At 40.2% G+C, this 26,909-nt stretch overlaps 2 protein-coding genes across 4 annotated transcripts in view; one reads left to right on the top strand and one right to left on the bottom strand.

Annotated features, from left to right (window-relative positions):
* LOC139459787 (tudor domain-containing protein 5-like) overlaps positions 1–26,909 on the bottom strand; it is a 76,072-nt gene that overhangs the window by 31,883 nt on the left and 17,280 nt on the right. The window lies entirely within an intron of this gene.
* Positions 1,307–26,125, top strand: LOC139459788 (tripartite motif-containing protein 2-like). Of its 3 annotated transcripts, none has more exons than XM_071241454.1 (2): positions 1,307–1,495; positions 21,534–26,125. In XM_071241454.1, exons 1-2 carry the CDS (start codon positions 1,414–1,416, stop codon positions 23,780–23,782), a joined length of 2,331 nt encoding a protein of 776 aa, XP_071097555.1. In that variant the 5' UTR covers positions 1,307–1,413; the 3' UTR covers positions 23,783–26,125. The 3 variants fall into 3 exon arrangements, 2 of the variants coding, with proteins under 2 accessions (XP_071097555.1, XP_071097556.1); XR_011652702.1 differs by lacking the exon at positions 21,534–26,125 and adding an exon at positions 20,646–20,664 and having other exon boundaries at positions 1,407–1,495; XM_071241455.1 differs by lacking the exon at positions 1,307–1,495 and adding an exon at positions 13,572–13,628.

Here is a 26,909-nt window from a genome sequence, read left to right as displayed (position 1 = left end):
GTGCAAGTAGCTTGGGCTGTAACCAGTGCAAGTAGCTTGGGCTGTAACCAGTGCAAGTAGATTTGGCTGTAACCAGTGCAAGGAGTTTGGGCTGTAACCAGTGCAAGTAGATTTGGCTGTAACCAGTGCAAGTAGATTTGGCAGTAACCAGCGCAAGGAGTTTTGGCTGTAACCAGTGCAAGATCACAGTATCACTGCAAGTAGAAACTGCAGGTGTGTCCGAGATCTGAAGCTTTTAACTACTGTTTGATCACACACTGTTATAACCTTATTAAAAGATGTGCTGTAATTAGAGAAAGGAGCTGAAGCCTTCCCTCCTGTTTGATCACACTGTAATGACCTCGTTAAGAGATCTGCTGGCAAGTTAATATAGAACAGGATATATGAAGTAGGCCAGAACAGATTAATGTGATCCCTAGCCCGAGGACATTGCATGGCGTGCCTTTCATGTGGTGAAATTATGCAGGTGTGGACTGGTCATAAAAATTCAGTCCATTGATGGACATAGGCCACTGAGTGTGTAGGTGGAAATATACTGGTCAAGTCAGGCAACATTCATATAGGTGAGAAAAGGATAAAACGTGTTGTGAAGTAAAAGCATTAATGTGATGGACTCTGCTCACGGTAGCTGTGTACTTCTGATCATTCAAGGTCAGTATGCGTGAACAATTTCACGCCAACAGTCTTAAAATTACTGCAGCAACAAAACTTGACAGTTACAACAGAGTTTGACAAGGGACAGATACATCCAGGAGACATGTAGGCATAAACCCATCAGTGCCGCCTTCATATACCCCAAGCTACATGCTTGAGACCGACACTTCCCAAGTGCTTTGGCTGATCAAGTCATAATGGTCTGGTCATTAGGTCATTGACGCTCAAGGAGATTGAGGTCAGAGGGGATGAGTGACGTGATAACAAAGTCTAAACGATTGGCATTGCCGGAATCGTCAAAATACGTCTGATACAAAAGACTTACAGGACAAACTTACTAAAACAAGACAACAAATCTATTTCCATGCCTGAATTCTATGACATTCCCCGACTATTGCATCATCCAGCCTAATCCTGTGATTGGGCCTTTTCAACAGAGAAAACTTCCTTGAAAGTCACCGGTCAGCTGCAATAAAACCACATCAATCTAGCTCTTTGTGACAACCTTCTACAGCATCGACATCAACATCAACATCGACATCAACATCCACACTCAGGTGAGCACACTGAGGCTGAGGCAAACAACAAGTCAGCAGGGTGCTAAGTGCTCGATACATCCCCCGGGTTGCAGCGGAACTAGGGGAGACAAAAGCACTATTGATTCCCGGTCCTGTCCTGGAAGTAAAGGGTGAGCGGTGATTGGCATCAGTTGGTTCCACTGTGTGCAGGTGAGAGTTGATTGCCACTAGATCAACCAACATGGAAGGAGTGCAGGACGATGCCGTTCCACCTTCACCGACATGGTGCGACATGAACCTAGAACTGGCTCTCCTCAGAGAAGGTAATAGTACTAAGACCTTTGTCTTCATCTCACAGTTTGTCCATGGGGGTTCACACTGCATTGAACAGTATTTCACGTACAATGAAGTGTGTCAGCTTCAGGTTGTGGGATTCTTAGTCCAAAGTGACGCAGGTCTTAGACATTTATCACCTTGGTGAAATCAATGAGCATGGTTATAGTGTGTTGATAGACCAATAATATATATATATATATATATACAATCTTGGGATCAGAGCCAGCAAATAATGGTAGCCGAGGAGTACATCTCTGCACTGCGAGATAGACATTTTCTCATCTACCAGTGCCCTATTTTCAGTTCAGGATACACCCTATGAAAGTTATAAACCTACAGACCCTTCTCTTTTGTTTTAACTACTGAAATTATTTTTGACATCCAGTCTTGTAATATATTCCCTTCATATTACTACAATCCATTCCTGGGAATAAAAGGTCACTTTATCCCCTCATTTAGCAACCTGGCCCACAGATATTTTATTTGTTCACCAATAGGTATTTACACAAATTTTTACATTAAGTTTCTTAAATAATGAGATATATCATGTTTTGAAATTTCTGGAGTTTATTGTATACTGGGTGCACAGGAATTTTATAGTGTATCAATTTTAGGCTCATTTATTATAGAAGTGTTAACACCTACAATCACATGATTATCTTACTCTCAATGAAATCTCTTAATTATATTGTGGGAAGAGATGGATAGGTTTAAGGCAGCCTTGTTTATACAAAGGTAATGTTATGAATATACAGTGTCTTTTATAAAGTGGTAAAAAGTAACAAATGTTTTATTTGGGGTAACACTTTCTTAGTTGTACAAATTCTAGTACTTTTTGGGTTGAATACCATCCATACTTCGTACCCACACTCGCCAGCACAAGTCGGCCATCTAACCCATTCAGCCACCGAGGCTTGCACAAGCCCAAGAGCTACAGAGTATGTGATCCAGACTACCAGATCACTGACTTTGTGTGCTGGTGATTAGGTGCCTCACTCCAAGAGTGTGGGTTCGAAGCCTGGATGGGACTCAACCCTATAAAGTACTAGAATTTGTACTTTACTTAGAAAAAGTAATTCCAAATATAACATTTGTTATGAAGGTAATGTTATTCCAAATGCACATGGTTGACTGAAGTAATGGCTCTGTCTGTCTGTTTATTTTTTAACGCCACACTCAGCAATATTCCAGCTATATGACGGTGGTCTGTAAATAATCGAGTCTGGACCAGACAATCCAGTGACTGACATCAAGAACATTGATCCATGCAATTGGGATTGATGACATGCATCAATCAAGTCAGCAAGCCTGACCACGCACGAATCATGGTATGACAAAGAAGAAATAATATGCACCTTGCCTGCAGGGATAGGTGTTATCTTGGGGTATTTGTCATTCACTGCCTTTCATGACGAGATCCCAGCGATTTCTAAATGTGAAAGTTAATATCTATACTCGGGCTAAAGATTTATTTAGGACTTAAAACTAAGTGCTTGTGGCAGGAGAAATGGGAGAAAGCCTTATCCAATATTTGGTCCACACACACATTACCACCAAGTTATAGTCTATCGAGCTACAGATGTTTACATTTCTCTCAAGAACCCTGAACCATCAGTTGTTCTTGCTTGACTGCTTCTTTCCCTATCATTATAATCAATCAACTACATTATATATTCAGAGTTGTCTGCACACGGAGGACCTATTGTTTGGAAGGATAAATAGATAAGTATTTTATTAACCATGAATATTTCATACGCAGTAAAAAAAAGGAAAAACTTTTCTTCTGCTCATTGTAGTGTTAAATTGAAAGGACCGTGAATCAATCCTAGCCAGACTGCCAGCAATTTCATTCAAATCAATCTGTCATTATACAGCCGTCTTCCAGTATGCAGCTTTCTACATTGTGCAGCTTTCTGCCGTTGTGCAGCTTTCTACATTGAGCAGCTTTCTGCTGTTGTGCAGATGTCTACCATTATACAGCTGTCTACCATTATACAGCCATCTACCAGTATGCAGCTTTCTGCCGTTGTGCAGCTTTCTACATTGTGCAGCTTTCTGCTGTTGTGCAGCTGTCTACCATTATGCAGCTGTCTACCACTGTAACTTCAACAGTTCAGTCTTGGATAAAAATAATAATAACAATTCCATAACTTTTGAGACATACTCCAACCACAGCCTTATGAAATCTGAATTGTTAAAATATTAACACAATTGAAAGCAAAACACAGGAATAGTATTGTTTGACAGGCATTTCTGAGAAGAGGACAAAGTAGACACTGTTTATGGATAAACAACAGCATATATATATAAATGTTAATTGTATAAATCTTATAATAAATAGTACATGAGAAGTTGTGGTGCCAGACCAACACACCAAGAAAGGATATTAAACCTGTATGATCTTTCTTGTAATTCAAGTTGATTTACCTGCAATAGTGATGCTGTTGATTTTCAGAGTAAACATATGCAATTATTATTGAGTTGAACTCTCTGAAAAGTTGAAATTGTTGGAGGCAAAAAGAAACTCATTCTTCCCGTAGTGAGTAAGATGTGAGGAAGCTCACATGATCCAGTCAATAAAGTGCAGGGAGGAAATAACGGGCTTTTCTTGCTTTTCTAACATAAACATCACTGAGCGACCTGACAATTAGGTGAGGTGATGTGAAATGGGGTTTAACGTCGTGTCCAAGCTTATTGCACTTACATAGCGACGTGCATGTACGTGTGTGTGTTTGTGTGGCAGTTTGTACTAGTCCGGACTGATCCCGATATATAGTGCTAGCTCACTGAGATACCATGCCGCAGTTTAACATGAATACCCCACTCAGACACAGTATACTGACTCCGAGCCAACCAGTCCTTGCTTTAGCCCCTTTTGGTATGACGCGGCCAGGTATCGAACCCCGGACTTCCTCTCTCCGGCGGACGCTCTACCACTAGACCACAGAGGCGGTCCCCTGACAATTAGGCCTGGGACGAGTCCAAATTTACTACCTGGGTACCCGGCCCCCTATTTAACGACCCTAAACGGGTACGCATTGTAGGTCTCAGGTGTTGGGAACAAAATGGCTGATTGGGAATAGTTTGAATGTAGACCAGGCAAAAACTATTTAGATACATGTATGAAACAATCAGATGATGCATACACTGAAGTTGACTGAAGCTTTATCTTTTCTGAAACATATACAAGTCAAAAGGAATGTGTGCATCATCAGAAAGAAATGCGAACATTAGCGACTTGTAGTGTAGCCACTGAGCTACAGTGAGTTTTTGTCATTAAACAATAGATCACATGTCTAACCACGGGTTTTGGTAGTACTGTGGGTACCCGGGTCCTACTCAGGACCCACTCGACCCGAGTACACAAGATACTCGTCCCAGCCCTACTGTCAATATTGTTATTTCATGAGCAGAAGGAGAGATAAACAGGTTATTTGTCAGGAAAGGATAAATGATCTATTTATTATGTATTTATTGATCATATCCCCCGTGAAGATTCGGGTTAGAATTAGTCTTCAGCAACCCTTGTCGTAAGAGGCGACTAACGGGATTGGGTGGTCAGGCTAGCTGACTTGGTGGTTACATGTCATCGTATCTCTATTGCTTAGATCAATTATTTACAGCAATTATTTATATGCTGCCAGCATATAGCTGGAATTTTGCTGAGTGCGACGTTAAACAATAAACAAAACTGCTTGTACCATAGAGTATTGTTGCACTTGAGTGAAATAGCATGTTCTTTCACTTCAGTGACACATCAATATTATTTTTGCAGATAAATACACAATTTCATCACATGTTAATTACAGAATTTCAACACATGTTAAATTGAGGTTGTCACACGTGTGTGTTTGTAGATGGTAAATATCCTGTATTAGGAATATACATTGTTCTTTGTGATCAATGACGAGTTAAATACGGTGTGTGCTAAAAAAATCTCTTTCCATCTCTCATAAACATTACCTAAACATTGCAAGTTTTCCAGGAATGTGCGCATTAATATATATTACGTCAGAAGTTAAGTGGTATGTCCATCGGACAGTGACAACAGTCAATATAGTTCCAACTAAAACTTGTTTCTTATAAAGTGGCATAACTACATACAGGCAAACAACAAATGCCTTACACTAATTGTTTCTACTTGCCTTTCGCGACAATCTATCGGTTTGTCAGCTAGAGTAACTGCCCTTATCAAAGGGAAGCTACTCTCACCCTAGTCTATGAGACGTCACATTTGTTTAGAGTCTGCCTGTCTAGTCATAATGTTACGAAATGCAGTGAAAAAACAAAACAAGGTGACAATTTGGACCTATTTTGGCCAAATCAAACTTTTACTTTGGGGAAAAGGTTCCAAGACGCAGAGGTCTACATGCACAGATATGGAAACTGATCCTGCTAGGCTTGTGGCCTCACTAAATTGTTTTGCAATTTATATCTTCGAAGAAGTTGCCCAAACTTGTAAAATGCTTTAGCTACGTCACAGTCAGACACTGAGTTTCAGTACATTAGACTATTCTTTTGATAATAATAGTAATTACGCAAGTAGTTTCTGCATATTCCTCATGGTTAATTCTGACTTGATGACCAAATGACAAGGGTGAGTAAATATTTGTTTGTAAACACTGAAAGTAGTCCTACTTGACCTTTGATATTTGCATCTCTATCCTGCATTTGACCCCAACTGATATCGTTTTTACCCACTGGCTTTATCCTGCCAGGAAACCTACCCATTAGATGGTAAACTTATTGATCCTCCATATCATGCATGTTATCGTATGCCAATTGTGTAGATCGATGCTCATGATGTCAATCACTGGATTGTGTAGTCCCAAATTAGATTACTTACAGACTGCTGCCATCTGGCTGGAATAATGCTGAGTGCAGCGTTAAACAAACAAACAAAACAAATTAATATATAGTGACATTCCTGACTGTCATAGTTTTTGTTCTCCCGTGGGGATTTCTGGTACGAACAAAGGTCTCTAGCAACCTATCTGTAAATCCCATGGGCGCCTACAGCTTTTTTGAAAAGGGGGTGCACAATTAAGATCTATTTATTGTCTTTGGTGGTAATTTATACAGAAATAAAGATATATTTTTTTTAATAAAAAGGGGGGTGCGCACCCCCTCCTTGTATCCGCCCATGAATCCCATTCAACATTAGCTTTGCCATGTCAGTCCCATAATTGAATCTGCAAGGTTTTCTGCTATAGTACTTGAATGAACGAACCCCTTAATCTTTCATTTTGAACAATTGGTTGAAGAGTAGAACACTCAAAACACTTGAAAGACTTCCATCTGCACAGGCTGTTGTGACTTAAAATAAGCTTGTTTGTTTCCAAAAGAAAGAAATGTATTGTCAAGATACCTGCAGTTTGGAAACTAATATAATGCAAATATACACCCACTTATTATTGACATAGACCCTACTGCTAGATCTGAAATACAATATTTATTTGATAAAATAATACCTATAATAAACTGACTTGAGTGCAGCTATGGTGCTCAGAAAACACTTGATCACAATCATGCAGTGTGAATTTGGGATTCAAACTCAAAACAGAGGATCCTGCCACACCAAAGGGGCACAACTCTCCCCAGCAGTTACGTGACTAAATGTCACCTATGCCCCCAACATTATTTAAGACTATAATTAAGATTGAACTTTGGAGAGAACAGTGTTAATTTCTAATGCCGTTGATAGCAACACTTTCTGAGGTCAGTGCATAACAGACCCGTGAAGATTCCGGGATAGAATAGGTCTTCAGCAACCCATGCTTGCCGTAAAAGGTGACTATGTTTGTCGTCAAAGGCGACTAACGGGATCAGGTAGTCAGGCTCGCTGACTTGGTTGATGCATGTCATTGATCCCAATTGCGTGGATCGATGCTCATGATATTAATCACTGGATTGTCTGGTCCAGTCTCGATTATTTACAGACCGCCGTCATATAGCTGGAATATTGCTGAGTGCGGCATTAAACAACAAACCATCAACCATCATCATCAGCGCATAACATTAAAGTGGTTATTGTGATTAGAGAGGTACAAAGCAGTTTTCCATTTTGACCTTTCCACTACATCTCGGATGATTTCATAATTGATGTCGGCTAATCCAGAGTCATCCCAGGGGCAAACAAATGCTTCTGGCATATGCATGAGCATTATAAAGTGTATGACTAAGCAGGTGAAATTAGAGAATGTATCATTACAGAATGGATATACAATACACTGGATTATCTGGGATTGTTGAGGACATCATGAATGTGAACACAATGGCAAGGGGATATTTAGTCTGCCATCAATATGGATGCCTGGTATTACCGGTATATCGATAAATTGAGGTTCATTCTTTCCTCGATACGTATCACAATATAATTATTTCATGCTCAGTATATCTCGTGATTTGAAATTGCGACTTTTATCATGTATTTCATGTTATACACTTGCCAAATACCCTCGCTGCCCCGGAGCGTGCATCCAGGGCCTCAAAATGGCTGCATATTTATTAAATGAGTAAACATTTTGTTGTACCAGCATCGATTTTTGTTCTATTTGTGAACTTCCCTCCATACATTGATGATTCAGATTTTTCTGAATTCAAAATTTAGAATTATACAATATATCGTGATACGTATCGTAATACAGCCTTGTGCATTGCAAAATATTGTGATACACTTTAAACCTCCAATACCTTTCCCTACCCATCAATATTAGAAAAACCTTCCAAGGACATCAAGCTTGTAAAACAACCATTGTTCAGAGTCCACTCGCACAAAGGGATTTTAGCACAACAATGATTATAACTCCCTCACTTTAACATTGACTCATAATAGTCATAGTGCTAAGATTGCTTTGTGCAAAAGTGTATATGTTTTAAGTTATAACTAGAACTACAGAAAAAAATTAAAAAGAGTTTTCCAAAACAGTGTGTATCTAGGTATGCAGTGCATTATGGCCATGTTGGTTGCAGCTGTTTTGTTTGTACTTTGTATGAGAGATTGGTCGGCTTGTTCAACCAACTTCGATAAGTCACCTCTCTGTTTGTTGTTAAACGCCGCACTCAGCAATATTCCAGATATATGATGGCGGTCTGTAAATAATCGAGTCTGGACCAAACAATCCAGTGATTGACATCATAAGCATCAATCACGCAATTGGGATATGATGACATGCATCAACCAAGTCAGCGAGCCTTACCACCCGATCCCGTTAGTCGCCTTCTATGACAAGCATAGTCGCCTTTTATGGCAAGCATGGGTTGCTGAAGACCTATTCTACCCCGGATCTTCACGGGTATCGATAAGTCAACTTTGTGTAAGAGACTGGCCTGCTTGTTTAACCAACTTCGATAAGTCAACTTTGTGATGGACAGACAGAAGGAAGGATGGATGGACGGAAAGACGGAATTCTGTGGTATAACTATATACTCTCACCCTTTTAGGTCTGGGATATAATAATACTGCATGTCCATTGTATTGTTACGGCTCAATTAGGTCAGTCTTATCACTCAAATAAACTAAAATTTAAACCTAGTCTCACAATCTATCATTTCCACCTGCCTTAATCTTCTTGACAATGTACTTCCACTCTTGATGGCAGAAGCTTATCCACCATTAGAAATTGGCACTAGGCCTGTAGTCCTTGCAAACTGCCCAAAAGTCATAAGGTCTAGTAGAAATTTCCCTTTTTTAAGGGCTTTGCGATATGTGATCATCATAAGGTCTAGTGGACTAGTGAGTGAGTGAGTTGGATTTAACGCCACTTTTAACAGTATTCCAGTTACATCACGACATGTCAGCTTAATGTGGGAGGAAAGCCCGAAGTGATGCAGGTCTCAGACATTTACCACTTCAGAGAAACCCACGAGCACGGGCATGGTGCTGACAAACCTAGAAACATAATCGGGGCGAACCGAGATTCAACCCCACAATCATACGTTTCTGGCGTGCCCAAGGGACGCAACTCTGCACAGCGAATCGCGGTGCCTGGGCCACCCATGCCCCCGACTAGTGGACTAAAAATGTTAGTTTCTACTGCTGTAATCAACTGAGCAGGTGAGCCCACTATACCGTCTAATTACCTACTCTTTATGATTTATGAGCAGATCCACGGAGCCTGAACAATCGATACTCTTCCACAACAAATCAAGACACCAAAGCAGCAGCTAATTTATTGCTCTTGTTCTTTGTATGTGATGATTAGACATGAAAGCAACGATGATGTTCCCATTAACTTAAACAGATGATCACGGAACAAATGTCTGCCCTATTTGTATTCATATTACACAAAAAAGAAATGATGTGGTTCCAATTACCAGACTGCCAGCCTTAAGATGCTGATCATTTAGATTGATGGTTTTCAAAGAAAAAGCATACTGGTAGAGCACACAGGTCACAAATCAGGTAAAGTTAAGCAATGTTGGACGCAGAGAGTAGTTGGATTGCTGACCGCATATGGCAGCTTGACTCCTGAAAGTTTCTAGGCCTTCGGTCCTCCCCTAGACTGAAACACGTGTAGCACATGTGTTGTCCTGTTGGGTAAGTGACTTTGTTCAAAATAAGCCTCTGTTCAGCCGTGAATTATTATCATTATTATTATTATTATTATTATTATTATTATTATTATTATTACTGAATTTCATTACTGCCCTATTTTGAGACCCGTGAAAATCTGGGTAGTGAATATGTCTTCAGCAACCCATGCTTGCGAAAAAGGCGACTAAGCTTGTCACAAGAGGTGACTAACGGGATCGGGTGGTTCACGTCATTCACTGGATTGTCAGGTTCAGACTTGATTATTTAGAGACCGCCATCATATAGCGGGAATATGGCTGAGTGCGAATTAAACAACAAACAAACTACCTTATTTTGAAATTAAGTGAAATCAGAATACTATTCTTATGAGGTCTTCGGTCTATTTCAAGATGAATTAGGTCAAAGCACTGTCTAAAGATTGATTGAGTGTTTGTTATTTAACGCCACATTCAGCATCATTCCAGCTATATGATGGCGGTCTGTAAATAATTAAATCTGGACCAGACAATCCAGTGATTGACATCCTGAGCATCAATCCATCCAGTTGGGATACAAAGACATGCATCCAAGTCAGCGAGCCTGACCACCCGATCCCGTCTGTCTCAAGAAAGGGACTGAGAACCATGTGTATTTGGAATTTGCATAGAACAAATTTTTATGCCATGAACAAATCTGCAATTTCATATGTAAATTATGGATCAAAGCCAATTAGCACATACAAGTATATATGCCATACATAGATTTGGGAGAATATTAGAGTTGCTTCATGATGCAAACTTTTGATCAAAGCAACATCTCAGATGTCAATGATTTTCTAAGGTGATTATAATGTCTTGTGCTACATACATAGTATGAAACGCTGTAAGGTGAGTCAAAGAATCTAACCATGCATGGCAGAGAATATTAGAAAATACAACTGTCTAATTGCAAGCAAGGTCACACAAGAATGAATCCTTAAATCACAAGGGTTGGCATCTCTGATAAATATCTCTTCAGTAAGGACATCAAGCAGAAAAACTGATAATAATTTATAACAGTCAGTTGAAAGACAACAAAAATCTATGTGATCTTTAAACAAAACACCAAGTGAAACAACAAATAATGAACTTGTGGGCTAGTAAAGTACCTCATCAACTAAGCCAATAAGAACTGCAGGCATTGGATTTTGGTTTGGTTTGGTTTGTTGTTTAACGCCACACTCAGCAATATTCCAGCTATATGACGGCGGTCTGTAAATAATCGAGTCTGGACCAGACAATCCAGTGATTAACATCATGAGCAACGATCCACACAATTGGGATCGATGACATGCATCAACCAAGTCAGAGAGCCTGACCACCCGATCCCGTTAGTCGCCTTTTACGACAAGCATAGTCGCCTTTTACGGCAAGCATGAGTTGCTGAAGACCTATTCTACCCCGGATCTTCACGGGTCTCAGGCATTGGCAATAGCTGTGGTAACCTTATCCCAGAGCTGCTTCCTACTGACGATATTGATACTGACTAGCTACAGGCTGTCCTATAGTGTTTTCCGAATAGATCTACAATCCAAATCTGCCTCACGCTTTCTATGCTTCAGCAAAATGCATCATGATCTAACGATAAATGCAACATGATTCTTGCATTCAAATATGAGTACTAATATTTTAGATCATACAATAATATATTTACTTATTGAGTTGGAAACTGTACTGGTAAAGATTTATCCACTATTGTGATGGTAGCCCAAAATCTGTACCCTCTCAATGATTCCAACCCAATAAGTACTGAGAATGTTGCATGATCAAAAGAATAAGTTTTCATGGGAATACAATTCATTATATTGATGAGGGTTGGTGGGGTAGCCTAGTGGTTAAAACGTTCGCTCTTCACGCCGAAGACCTGGGTTCTATTCCCCACATGGGTACATGGTGTCCCGTGCCGTGATATTGCTGGATATTGCTAAAAGCAGCGTAAAACAATACTCACTCACTCACTTATTATTGCAAGGTCGAATCGGGAAGCTATCAGGAAAACATTATGGAATGACCCTTAGCTCTCTGTATCGACCAGTCCAAATTGTTCATAGGGAGAAGCATAGAGATACGGAGCTCGTACAGATGACTGTTTTGAACAATTTATTACAGGTGAAAAATATTAAACATTCCACATGTCAGTACCATTATCATCATTTGTAATCAACATAATAGTATGCATGTATTGACTGATCTGAAGTGGAAAGATGATTATTAAACTAACTCCAACAAAGATAACAAAGACTCAAGTATCAGAAATAATCTGCCACAGCTTTCAATGTCAATACTTTCTGTCAGGGCAAGTATAACGATTAACTGTCACCTCTTTCACCGAATGATTAGGTGGAACATTCGGTAATCACACAGGAGACTAACAATCCACACAAGCTGTAAGTCGTCAAGTGTAGCTATTACAGATACAAGTAAGATCATGAAGATAGGGAGTGACTGAGTGTTTGCTTCTGTCTTATGCCTGCCATTAAAATTCCAACTATATCATGGTGGCCTGTAAATAATCAAGACTCGGACAGGCAACCCTGGGGTAATGGCACACAACCGGCCAAGCAGAGCCCCATTATCCTATCCCCGTGTTTCTCGCTCTTACAAGACAATAAACACAATGACTGGGGACCTATTCCCACCTGGAAAGCCCACACATTAAGTTTGAAAGGATCTTCAGTATATTAATACAGTCAAACATCATTGTGTCGATGTTGAAGGGAGCTACATAAATACTTCAAGTTATCTGAAGTTTGATACAACCAATGATGGAATGATAAAATAAAGAAGGAATAAGAAGGAACTAAGCTTTTGCTTAGAGTGAGTGAGTGAGTGAGTGAGTGAGTGAGTATGGTTTTACACAGCTTTTAGCAATATTCCATCAATATCACGGTGGGGGGACACCAGAAATGGGCTTCACACATTTTGCCCATGTCGGGAATCGAACCCGGGTCTTCAGCGTGACGAGCGAACGCTTTAATCACTAGGCTACCCGACTGCCCCTTTCGCTTGGAGACAACTGAAAGTTTCACACAACAGTGCTTGACTGCGTTTCTGTTTTTTTAAGATTTAGATATGTCAACATAGAAATGTTCTACACTCTTACGGAGATGTGTATTTTATCGTTGTTTTCTTCTATTCATTATTGAAAAAAACAACAATTAATAAAACAACACATCGATACATACCATTACTTCACCCTGAAAGTTGTCTGGGATGTTTTTCATTTTCATATTTTAATTAAACGTCCTCACTAAATCTCAGAATCAAAGTGTCCTTCTTCCTATAAGGACAGTCAACAAGGAATAATACAACACAATACTTTTGCACCTAGGCACACTACCGAGTTTGTTCCATATCACAGCTGAATACCTTCGTGTGGAGAAGGGAAACCCATTGTTTGTATTGGCATGCTTCCAGACAGTGCCTGAATCAGTGGAGGGACTCTTGTAAACTTCCATTTAAACCTGTGAGGTCACGGCACCCTGTTGTTAGTAACATGGCCATATTATTGCTTGGGTAGCAGAACGAATCGGTGTTTTGGAAATTTCTGTTTATGCAAGTTGTGTGGTAAGTAGTACAGCATAATTGGAGTGCTATATCACCTTGTTGAAATAAAAGGGTGGGAAGTATGTTGTATTCCTATAGCTCTGACAAGTGACATATTATTATATATTTGTCATTACCTCACTTACGTACGTACTTACTGCCTTGTCGAGTAAATATGAAAAATAAAATATGACATACTTATAAGATAAACAAATTGTGTTTTCAATGTAGAGCTAGGTTACCAATAGACTGAATCGTGCTAAATTGAATTTGGAGCTGAACTCCCAGCATGAGGTTTCAAATGTCTTCAAGACATGAAATACATTCTGTTTGTAGATTTGTATCATGTTTGCTGCAGGATATGTATTGCCACACATCCTTTGAATATCGTAGAAACAGCAACTTAGCAATTTGTAGCCTATAATTGTACATATCAGTATTTAAATATGCCCATCGACAATGACTGTAAAAGAAGTACTATTCTAAAAATATTAGCCTCCTCGGGAATGCAGCCATCAAATCGGCTGTTTCAATCAGAGGGGGTTTATTGTGATTTGAAACCTCTGATTGACCAATTAGAATCAAGTATTTTCCAAACCCATGGTAGAGAGTACATTATGTATTCCACATTATGTTCATATACATATTGGTTCAATATTTGCATTCTTTTTTTTTTCTGTCTGCAATGTGTCAGGCATCACAAATATAGACCAGGGCCTAGGGTATGTATATTTTTCAGAAAGCATGGCTAATTTCGTTTCTCCCCCGGGGGTTAATCAATACCCATACCATGGCCATAGAGAGATAATTGAAGAATATAAATTAATGAAATCTGAATCTTAATATATGCTAGGTCACTGAAAGCCACAGGTATCTTACCTGAAACTAATGGCTGTACGCATGATCTCCAATAATAACTCTGGGCACAACAACAGAATGGAGGATTTCAATATGTTAATCCTGGTTCTTTTCATCCTTGTAGAGTGGCATGATGGGTGGTCATTAAGGCAGTGACTTTTGGGGCCTTTAGTCAGCAGGCAGTAATAATATTACTCACTTATTAAAACAATGTGAATGGTTTTGGAATCTTATTGAAACAGTCAACATTTTCACCTAATTTATTCTGGTTTTTTTTAAAATTTGGAACAACCATCAATCTCAACGTTATCAATAACAGTGGAAGACTTGCATCACTTTGGGCTTTCCTCCCAGGTTAAGGCGATGTGCCATGATATAACTGGAATACTGTTCAAACGGTGTCAAACCCAACTAACTCACTCACTCACAAAGCATAGTGTGAACAAGCAGGTGTCAATGTCATGTTTTGTCTCCTGTGACAATATGTACAATTTTATTGCAGTTTTCAACAGTGTTTCACCAAATACCGTATTCGACGTAATAAGCGCCCACAGCGATATTCGCTAATATATTGGATAGTGAACAATCCCAATTAGCACCCCTTACGATTGATCAATGTACACAAGACTTTTCTATTCATGTATAATAATCACTTGCGTGTTATATGCACCCTTAATTATGGGCAATTAAATTCTGGAAATTATATCTGTCATGTATGATACGCACATACTTTTCTTTAGTATCATTTCAGGCTGTCAGCATAAACTACGAAATTTAAAAATCTTTCAACTCTTTTTTCTCACCAAAATTATATTCTAATAAGAGCCCCCTATTTCTAATTTTGAGAGTGCCCCAGGTGCTTAATACATCGAATATGGTAATGATTTTTCAATAAAATCTAGAAACATATCATATGCTTAGGCCAAACAAAGAAATACTAGTCAGGTAGCATGGACAGGTATGGGACCATTGATTAGGTTTTTTTAATATTTGATATTGATTTGCAATGACTTTGAGATGGCTTTTTTTTGACTGATGATTGTACTATGTAGCCATGTTTCTTGAATCTTTTGGTCAAAATAGCTTCAGCAACAATAACATGTGAATCATCCAATTTTTGTCCAAATGATTTTTGACAGCTGGTCCCAGATAAAATATTTGTGTCCCATGTCAAACAATGGATTGGTCAGGTTACCTGAATCCCATTTTTTTGCCTTTTGACAGTGTCTTTTAGTTGACTTAGAGTAATCAGTAAAACCCATGCGGACCCTCATACCGTAGTCTCCATATCAAATGTCATGTTACTGTTGACATATTGGACAGTTTAGAGTGGAGGTGAAATGGGGTTAAACATCACATTCAAGATTATTGTACTCATATAGTGAAGTGTACAAAGTCTGAATAGTGTTGTAGGTCAGTTTCAGTAATGATAGTATATTAAGGAACTGAGGTGACTGGAGAAAAAGTCCAGTTTTCACCGAAATTCAATTTGAAAGAGTCCGATATGGACAGATTCCACTATCTATAAGCATTTTGTATACAAACAGTTATTGTTATTCTGATGAGGGGGAAACTAAATAAATTAATGAATTAAACTAAAATATTTAAAAACAATATGCAATTAGTTACTTTCGATCAGTCAGTTTGACTATTTCAGAATCACAACAGCACTTTTTCTCTGTTTCCAAACGATAATCGTATTGTCATTTAACACCTTCTTCATTGCAATCATATGAGTGGTTGGGACGGGAAATCTAGATTAATATTTAATCAAGCAATTAACTGTGACCATGTCCCTTATTTGTGACTCTTTTATCCTAGAAGTCACTCCTAAAGATTTACACACACAAGACATTGGGCTCCCTTGGAAAACAACTGACAAAGACTCCAGATGTATTGACAACATTAGCATCAAGTCCGATGAAGGTGACTGTCACTAGGCAACAACAAAACAATTTAGTTAAAAAAATACAAACTAATGAAGCAAACAGAAATTATCATTACCTCTAAAGAAAGCATGAGACCAAGAACAAATCTTGTTAATAGAAAGCTAAAAATAACTGGCAATAACTGTCATCTTTTTTTCTAAGAAATACCTATGCAGGACCCAGCAATTGATTTTTCAGTGTGAACGAAACAGATAATGATGGGTCACACATTGCCAATAGTAGTGTAGTAAATCTGGGAATAAAGCAACACGGTGAATACAACGTAAATGATACACTGCCATGACTAAATTGGGTCGATGCTTAATGATCCAAGCTAGGTGTTAGACTGACATTGAAATACCGATTTGCTGTGTACTCCTGTATCCATATACAACGTTGGCAAATCAATACAAATTAGAGTTGGGAATTTGGTCAAGATTTGGAGCTTATCATTGGTTTGACAAAGTAATCAATGATTGATTATTGTTCAATCTTGAATGAGCACATTTTACATTTGCAGTCTAGCACAGATGACATCCTAACCTTGTTAGTGTAGCAGGGTGTGGAGTCATCCCACAGATGACATCCTTACCTTGTCAGTGTAGCAGGATGTGGAGTCATCCCACAGATGACGTCCTTACCTTGTCAGTGTAGCAGGGTGTGGAGTCATCCTACAGATGACTTCCTTAACTTGTCAGTGTAGCAGGGCGTGGAGTCATTCCACAGATGACATTCTTACCTTGTCAGTGTAGAAAGGAGTGGAGTCATCCCACAGATGACATCCTTACCTTGTCAGTGTAGCAGGGCGTGGAGTCATTCCACAGATGACATTCTTACCTTGTCAGTGTAGAAAGGAGTGGAGTCATCCCACAGATGACATCCTTACCTTGTCAGTGTAGCAGAGCGTGGAGTCATCCCACAGATGACATCCTTACCTTGTTAGCAGAGTGTGGAGTCATCCCACAGATGACATCCTTACCTTGTCAGTGTAGCAGGGTGCTGAGTCATCCCACAGAAGACGTCCTTACCTTGTCAGTGTAGCAGGGTGTGGAGTAATCCCACAGATAACATCCTTACCTTGTCAGTGTAGCAGGGTGTGGAGTCATCCCACAGATAACATCCTTACCTTGTCAGTGTAGCAGGGTGCTGAGTCATCCCACAGAAGACGTCCTTACCTTGTCAGTGTAGCAGGGTGTGGAGTAATCCCACAGATAACATCCTTACCTTGTCAGTGTAGCAGGGTGTGGAGTCATCCCACAGATAACATCCTTACCTTGTCAGTGTAGCAGGGTGTGGAGTCATCCCACAGATAACATCCTTACCTTGTCAGTGTAGCAGGGTGTGGAGTAATCCCACAGATAACATCCTTACCTTGTCAGTGTAGCAGGGTGTGGAGTCATCCCACAGATGACATCCTTACCTTGTCAGTGTAGCAGCGTGTGGAGTCATCCCACAGATAACATCCTGAACTTGTCAGTGTAGCAGGGTGTGGAGTCATCCCACAGATGACATCCTTACCTTGTCAGTGTAGCAGGGTGTGGAGTCATCCCACAGATAACATCCTTACCTTGTCAGTGTAGCAGGGTGTGGGATCATCCCACAGATAACATCCTGTACTTGTCAGTGTAGCAGGGCGTGGAGTCATCCCACAGATGACATCCTTACCTTGTCAGTGTAGCAGGGTGTGGAGTCATCCCACAGATGACGTCCTTACCTTGTCAGTGTAGCAGGGTGTGGAGTCATCCCACAGAAGACATCCTGAACTTGTCAGTGTAGCAGGGCGTGGAGTCATCCCACAGATGACATCCTTACCTTGTCAGTGTAGCAGGGCGTGGAGTCATCCCACAGAAGACATTCTGAACTTGTCAGTGTAGCAGGGTGTGGACTCCTCTCACAGATGACATCCATACCCTGTCAGTGTAGCAGGGTGTTGAGTCATCCCACAGATGACATCCTTACCTTGTCAGTGTAGCAGGGTGTGGAGTCATCCCACAGATAACATCCTGAACATGTCAGTGTAGCAGGGTGTGGAGTCATCCCACAGATGACATCCTTACCTTGTCAGTGTAGCAGGGTGTGGAGTCATCCCACAGATGACGTCCTTACCTTGTCAGTGTAGCAGGGTGTGGGATCATCCCACAGATGACATCCTTACCTTATCAGTGTGGCAGGGTGTGGAGTCATCCCACAGATGACATCCTTACCTTGTTAGCATTGCAGGGTGTGGAGTCCTCCCACAGATGACATCCATACCTTGTCAGTGTAGCAAACATTGCAATTATCTAAGTGGTTTGGATGGGAAATCTAGATTAATACTTAATCAAGCAACTGACTGTGAACATGTCCCTTATTTGTGACTCTTTCATCCCAGAAGATTTACAAGCACAAGACATTGGGCTCCCCTGGAAAACAATTGACAAAGAATTCAGATGTGTATCCTCATAACAATGTTTCAGCATCAAGTACCATAAATATTACTGTCACCAAGCAACACCATGCTTATTTAGTGAAAAAGAAAACAACCCCAAAAACAAAGCCATGTTATTGTCACCACCAGGGAGTTGTCCTGTTTCGACATGACAAATACAACAGACAGCAATATGAAAAGCATGTTTTCTTCTCAAGATGAAACTGCAGAAGGTCATCTGAGGAAAATAGTCGATCAATATCTCTGTGAAGAATATCCTTGCAATCAACATCTCAGTGAAGCATGGAAATCATCACCAACAAGACTTGCTGGCTTTCAAATAGAACAATAACACTCCATCCTTTGTGTAGCCTCCTGAAATAGTCTCCTTTTCTTGGGATCAAGTACTCATTAACAGTTTAATGTGAATACATAAACCATTAGAGTTTCATCCACTTCAGCATGTCAACAGTACATAATTATTGATGTGTATTGACATCACAGCATGAACATTTCACTGAACAAAGCTCCGAACTCTTGTTTACGATGTTACAGGGTTTGTTGATGACGATATGATGGAAACAATCTTAAGTAAAACTTTCTACTTTTCATAATTAGCTCTTAGTTGATCGATCTTGAACCTTTCAGTGAATACTGCTACAAAATCTTGTATATGATGTTGCGGACTTTGTTCATATTGACATTATGGAAACATATATCAAAACTGGAAATAAACTTTTTTTCTTTTCTTTTTAAATATTTATATTTCAATTCAGTAGACATATATCTGTAACATAGGTACATGAGGTATCAAAGTGTAGCTCTTGATAGGATCTTAAAACATTGAGTTTAACGCTGCTTTTAACAGTACTCCAGTTATATCACGGCATGTCAGCTTAATGTGGGAGGAAAGCCCAAAGTGACGTTTACCACTTTGGTGAAACCCACGAGTATGGGTATGGTGCTGACAAACCTAGAAACGTAATTGGGGCAAACCGGGATTCGAAACCACAATCATAGGTTTCTGGCGTGCCCATGGAACGCAACTCTGCACAGCGAATCGCGGCGCCTTAGACGACTGGGCTACCCGTGCCACCCTCTTAAAACATGATCAAGATATGGGTAATATACATGCATTGGATTGACTGATATATTTTAATAAGTAGGCTGATAATTCTTTCCAGTTTCTTTCAAAATTATTAATACTACCATTTTTCCTAGCAATACATTTTTCTATTTTACTTATATCTTTCAATATTTGTATGAAGAAAGTAAAGTATAATGGAGTTTACTTTTTGCTTGACTGGTGAATGTATTTTTTTACACCGCTTTTAGAAATATTCCAGCAATATCATGGCAGGGGACACCAGAAATGAGCTTCACACACTGTACCCATGTCAGTAATCAAACCCTGGTCTTCGGCATGGAGAGCGAACGCTTTAACCACTAGGCTACCTGACCGCCCCTTTTTTTGCAAGAAGAATTATATGGTTGAAAAGCGAGTTCTTTTTGTTGTAGAAAATAATTTATCTAGACTGGTAACATAAAATGATATGCAAGTTTCAACATGAATCAAACGTGCTAGGCTTACCGATTTTTCTCAAGCCACATCCCCATAAAAACTTCTGACATGCATACTCACTGTCAAAAGACACATGAATACCATACATGTTGGTTAATATATGAATAAATATGCATATTCAAGAGATATTAGATTTGTTTGATACACAAACGAACATACTGTTATGCTGTGTGAACCGACACTGGGACATTCCAATGAGGAGCACTGCGGAGTGGTGTATATATAGATAATATAGCTCTTACATCCCATTCTCCCTGTTTCAGGCAAGATGGAGGAGCACTGCGGGGTGGTGTATATATAGATAATATAGTTGTTATATCCCATTCTCCCTGTTTCAGGCAAGATGGAGGAGCACTGCGGGGTGGTGTATATATAGATAATATAGTTGTTATATCCCATTCTCCCTGTTTCAGGCAAGATGGAGGAGCACTGCGGGGTGGTGCTTAACGTTTCTCCAGGAGTATATATATAGATAATATAGTTGTTATATCCCATTCTCCCTGTTTCAGGCAAGATGGAGGAGCACTGCGGGGTGGTGTATATATAGATAATATAGTTGTTATATCCCATTCTCCCTGTTTCAGGCAAGATGGAGGAACATTGCGGGGTGGTGCTTAACGTTTCTCCAGGAGTATATATATAGATAATATAGTTGTTATATCCCATTCTCCCTGTTTCAGGCAAGATGGAGGAGCACTGCGGGGTGGTGTATATATAGATAATATAGTTGTTATATCCCATTCTCCCTGTTTCAGGCAAGATGGAGGAGCACTGCGGGGTGGTGTATATATAGATAATATAGTTGTTATATCCCATTCTCCCTGTTTCAGGCAAGATGGAGGAACATTGCGTGGTGGTGTATATATAGATAATATAGTTGTTATATCCCATTCTCCCTGTTTCAGGCAAGATGGAGGAGCACTGCGGGGTGGTGCTTAACGTTTCTCCAGGAGTATATATATAGATAATATAGTTGTTATATCCCATTCTCCCTGTTTCAGGCAAGATGGAGGAACATTGCGTGGTGGTGTTTATATAGATAATATAGTTGTTATATCCCATTCTCCCTGTTTCAGGCAAGATGGAGGAACATTGCGTGGTGGTGTTTATATAGATAATATAGTTGTTATATCCCATTCTCCCTGTTTCAGGCAAGATGGAGGAGCACTGCGGGGTGGTTCCGCGCGGCTTCCTCTGCTGCCGTCTGTGTGAGGAGGAATTCCGTCAGCCCAAATTCCTCCCCTGCCTGCACTCTTTCTGTAAAGACTGTCTGCAGGCACATGTCAAGAAGTTCGCAGACGAGGATGGATACTTTGGTTGTCCAATCTGTGGCACTGAAACAACCCTCAGGCAGCAGAAAGTAGAGAAACTGCCAGATAATCTGTTTGCCAGAAGGCTGTCTAATCCGGCCATCTCCCTACCAAAGCCTCCAAAGCGGGACAAATCCCGAAATTGTCGCCAGTGTGGACAAAAGTCAGAAATATCCTTCCATTGTATAAACTGTGATGACTTCCTGTGTCAGATGTGTTCCGAGTCCCATCAGCAGCAAGAGGAAACTGCCAGTCACAGCACTCAGACCATTCAGGACTACGAAGCTCAGAACAAGCCTCGGTCACGCCCCGCCTCCCCAGATACTCCGTCGGTGTTGTCCAAGTGCTGTGAGTACTACGATGCCTACGACATCGGCGCTATGTTCTGTGTGGACTGTGACATGGCACTGTGTTCAGAGTGCCATGCCAAGAGTCACCAGGAACACAGGTGTGCAGAGCTGACAGCAGTGTCTCAGAACTTCGAGATGAAGATCAAACCTCCCCTTGACCAACTGACCAATGATTCGAAGACCTTGAAGAAGACTCTGAAAGATCTTGAGATTGCTGAGAAGGTTGTCGAGAAGCAGCAGATTCGACTCCAGGCGGACGTCAAGAACAGAACCAAGGTCCTCTGCAACCTCATCACTGAGTACGAGAATGTCCTCCTTAGTGAGGTGGACAAGCGTCAGTCTCACAATCGTGAGTGCATCAACCAAAAGCGTAATGACATTGAGCTGCATCTTGCCTCTATTCAAGCTGTTACTGACCTCACTGAGAAACTTGTGTCATTTGGGTCAGAGGAAGAAAAAGTGTCCCTCAGAAAGAAAATAGGTCGGAGGGTGAGAGAACTTTGTGAGACTGAACTCCCAACACAAGCAGTGAACTTGGTGAGTCTCAACCTGTGCGAACCGGATGTCAATGTTGAGAAGATCTGTGACTTGTTTGGTGAGTTGAAAACTGGCGTAGCGAGTTGTTCCCGAAGGTCGAGCAGATCTCACATTTCCACAACCCAAGAATCGGGACATCCAAGCATCAGTGACTCAATAGAAAGCCATGACAATGACACAGAAATTACCGAGCTGGAAGACTACGAGGAACGTGACCATGACATGCTAAGTGCCAGTAACACCAGCGAGACCTTCAGGGCAATACAGGAGGAACCAGAGGAACAAGAGCAGGAACAGTCTAACTCCTCCTTCCAGTCCTCCTCACAGGAGGAGGTCCCATCTCTCACTCTGGACACTCCAGCCAAGGAGCTTGCCCTCCCGTCTAACATCCAGCGAGACTGCATCAAGGGAATGGGAGTCAACCAGAGTGGGGACATCATCATCGGTGCAGCATCGGCAGGAAGTCAATGTGTTTACTACGTGGAAAAACGGGGCATCATCCGGGGCCAAATTCCAGTTGAAAAGGGCTGGAATATTCACTCTGTTGCTCCAGACGGAAAAGTGGCGGTTGCAGTTACAAGGGGAGACAATCGGTACAAGGTCAAGGTCTTGTCGAATGATGGCTGTGGCACAGTTCTTGCCAATCTTCATCTTGAAAGTTTTGGGTTGAATTATGTTGCCCCGTACTCCCAGGGTCAAGTGATCATTTCTTCAAGCAGGTACGCCCAACTCAACCGCAACTACGGCAAGTCAGCCAAGTCCGGCGGGAATGTGGCAGTGTACAACAAAGATGGTCAAATCACACTACGCATTACAAATGATGACTTTGTTGATGAAGGACTTTACCTTTTTGAAAAGCCACAGCACATTGCTGTTGACAACGATGAAAACTTTTTCGTGTGTGATCCGTCCAGTCATATTGTGTCTGGTTTTAATAAGGATGGCGTGTTGTTATTTGAGTATGGCAATACAGACAGTGACGGGGAAATCTACCAGGGTCCTGACCTGGTGTGCGTGGACAGAAATAAGAACGTGCTCGTCACGGATAAGCGTGAAGGTCGCATTGACCTCCTCACCTATGATGGCCAGTTACAGAAGTGTTTCTTCCTGGAGGACGTCGTTAAGTTTGTGTCGGTCAGCTCTGACAATATGCTCGTTATAGGTACGACAGAGGGCACGATCAAGTTTCATGAATATCTGTGATTTCAGTTTCAGTTTCCGTCCATCAGATAAAGTGAACTTTGTTCTTTTAAATTCATGAACTTGATGTATTGATGTAACTTTCTAGTCTGGACAATATCTTATATTGATACTAGTGACACTCTACTTGTATTCAACTATGGATAACTTAAAATATATCCTTGATGGTCTTAATTACTGTGATTTATCTGTATATATAATTTCTGGTTATAACATCTGAAACAGTGCCAATAGAGACAGAAAAATATATTATTAACTTAACAATCTGACAAGTTGAATTTTGCCTGGGAAAACACTGTACAAACTAAAATGATCAGTAGTCAGGGATTTATCTAGACCTGCTCAGAGGCCGAAACTGTTTCAAATACATATCCATGAATATCTTGATGACTTTTTCCTCAAAGTATTTCTACATTAAGATATTTGTGATGTATGCTTACCATATTTTCATCATCCACAAACTATGTATATCATACCTTATTTATTTATCATGTTCAGGGTGCATATTTCTACTTATGTGCTCTCAGATGTCCATTCCATGATCTCAGAACTATTCATAACAACTTTTAACAAACCAGTAAACAAATATTTTATCATATTTATCACAGCTTATTATATTGACATGCCCATTGCCAGATACTATTTTGACATGTCTTTCATCTCAAGTAAATCAGATCTTTTACTCGGATATGATACTTCTCCATGTGAAGATCTGACGACCTCTCCATAGAAAGTCGCATCGGGTGAACTTCACAATCAGCCAATTACTAGTGAGGCTTCTAAATTCACGGTATGAGCAAGCATTCAGACCAGCATATCTTATTCTGTATATCAAAAATGAAATTAAACAGCCAGTTTCAAATGTAAATAATAAAAACTATGCAGTACATTGTTGTGGTTATTTCAAACATCCTGTCATTTGTAAGTGCTATTCTTTCAAAAGGGAGTATCATTGAAGGAAGTTCGCTAAAAGCAGAGATCTGATTTATTCTCTACCATAAACTACCAGCTCAGAACCAGTGAAGATCCGGGGTAGAATAGATCTTCAGCAACCCATGCTTGCCGTAAAAGGCGACTATGCTTGTCGTAAGAGGCGGGTAGTCAGGCTCGCTGACTTGGTTGAACATGTCATCGATTCCAACTGCGTGGATCGATGCTCATGATATCAATCACTGGATTATCTGGTCCAGACTCGATTATTTACAGACCGCCATCATATAGCTGGAATATTGCTGAGTGCGGCGTTATACAACAAACAGAGAGGTGAATTATCAAAGCTGGTTGAACAAGCAGGCCAATCTCTTACATTAAGTTGACTTACGAAGTTGGTTGAAAAAGCAGGCAATTCTCTTACATTAAATTGACTTATGAATTTGGTTGAACAAGCAGGCAAATCTCTTACATTAAGTTGACTTACGAAGTTGGTTGAAAAAGCAGGCCAATCTCTTACATTAAATTGACTTATGAATTTGGTTGAACAAGCAGGCCAATCTCTTACATTAAATTGCGGCGTAAAACAAACAAACAAACCAGCTCAGAGTAAAGATGTAAACCAGTTCATGTTGCTTCTTTGTTTGGGCTTAATGGATGAGAAAATACACATGGTCTGAAACTTCAATTTCTGATACTTCAGGACATACAGTTTCAGTTTAATGTACATTGCTGACAAGCTCATATCCGATTTGGCCAAAGGATACTGTTACATTTCCTGCCAGCATTTGCTAAATGAAAACAAAGCCATATTAATAACTGTAATGTGTCCAACCAGGAGTGCTTGCAATTTCCTGATAACTAATCTGTCAGATCAAGACGACAGGGCATCAAATGAAACATGGGCGATTGTGTTGAGTAGAAGTCCCCTACCCGTGATAGCTCCAGTATCTGTGCCCAGCTGGTGTATAACATACATAATGTCCTATCTGTTTATGACTGTTTGAACAATGTTGAACAATGCCATGTAACTTGTGTGTGAATTCAGTCCAATAATCCTTGCAGTCTCATGTTGCACTGTCTGTGATATTTCTGACACCAGTCTCATGTTGTTTGTTGTTGTTTTGTGCCAAATTGTGTCACCATATATCTGATTATTCCATATTACTGTCCATATAGGTAATGTAAAGGAATGAAAAAAACACTGTTCATAAGAGCACACGTTTCACTTTTCATATGGCAGATGAAATTGGTGCCTTTTAAAACTAACTTTTTGTGTATGTATATCACAAGATTACACATGCTACAAAATGTAGTATAATTCCCAAACTACAGGGATATCTCTTTCCAATCCTTGTATAACCCATGTAATCAATCACTGGCTAAAAGAATATCATTGTATTAACTTCAATGACAAGTGGCAGAAATAAAATAATTCTTCATATTGGTCAAAAGTGTTTGTTATCATTGAGTCAGTATTGTTGTTTTAAGATGCAGCTGCATCATTGCAACAACCTGTTAATAACTAGAGGATGCTGACATGTGTAGGATTGCTAGGACATGCCTTTCATGTACAAAGACAACATAAGCCATATATTTTAAAGTTTGTTGAAATAAAGTTGTGTATTTTATGAGTGCTTCTGATGCATCCAATTTGTCACTTGGTCAACCCAAATGTCTTGGTTTTCCTATCAATGGAAAGATATAGTATCAAATCATGTGGCCATGTATTTGAGTGAGTGAGTATTGTTTTATGCCGCTTTTAGCAATATTCCAGCAATATCACGGCGGGGGACACCAGAAATGTTCTTCACACATTGTACCCATGTCGGGAATCGAACCCAGGTCTTTGGCATGATGAGCGAATGCTTTAACCACTAGGCTACCCGACCGCCCCGCCATGTATTTGAAACAAGGCATGTATGTACGGTGACACCCTGTTAATCTGGACAGTCTCCTTCAAGGTAAAATTGTCCAGATAAACAAGTTTATGGATTACCAAAAAATGGGTACACTGTAATATCACCTTAAATTTAAGACTTTCCAACAGTGATTATCATGAAAGTGAGTGAGTGAGTGAGTGAGTTAAATGTGGTTTTACGCCGCTTTTAGCAATTTTCCAGCAACATCACGGCAGGGGATACCAGAAATGGGCTTCACATACTATACCTGTCAGGAAACGAATCCGGGACTTGGGCGT

The sequence above is a fragment of the Haliotis cracherodii genome, unplaced genomic scaffold (genome assembly GCF_022045235.1).
Source record: "Haliotis cracherodii isolate W230 unplaced genomic scaffold, xgHalCrac1.p SCAF_13, whole genome shotgun sequence".
Classification (NCBI taxonomy): domain Eukaryota; kingdom Metazoa; phylum Mollusca; class Gastropoda; order Lepetellida; family Haliotidae; genus Haliotis; species Haliotis cracherodii.
The sequence above is the reverse complement of the archived record's forward strand: the minus strand, read 5'-3'. Positions and strand labels throughout refer to the sequence as shown.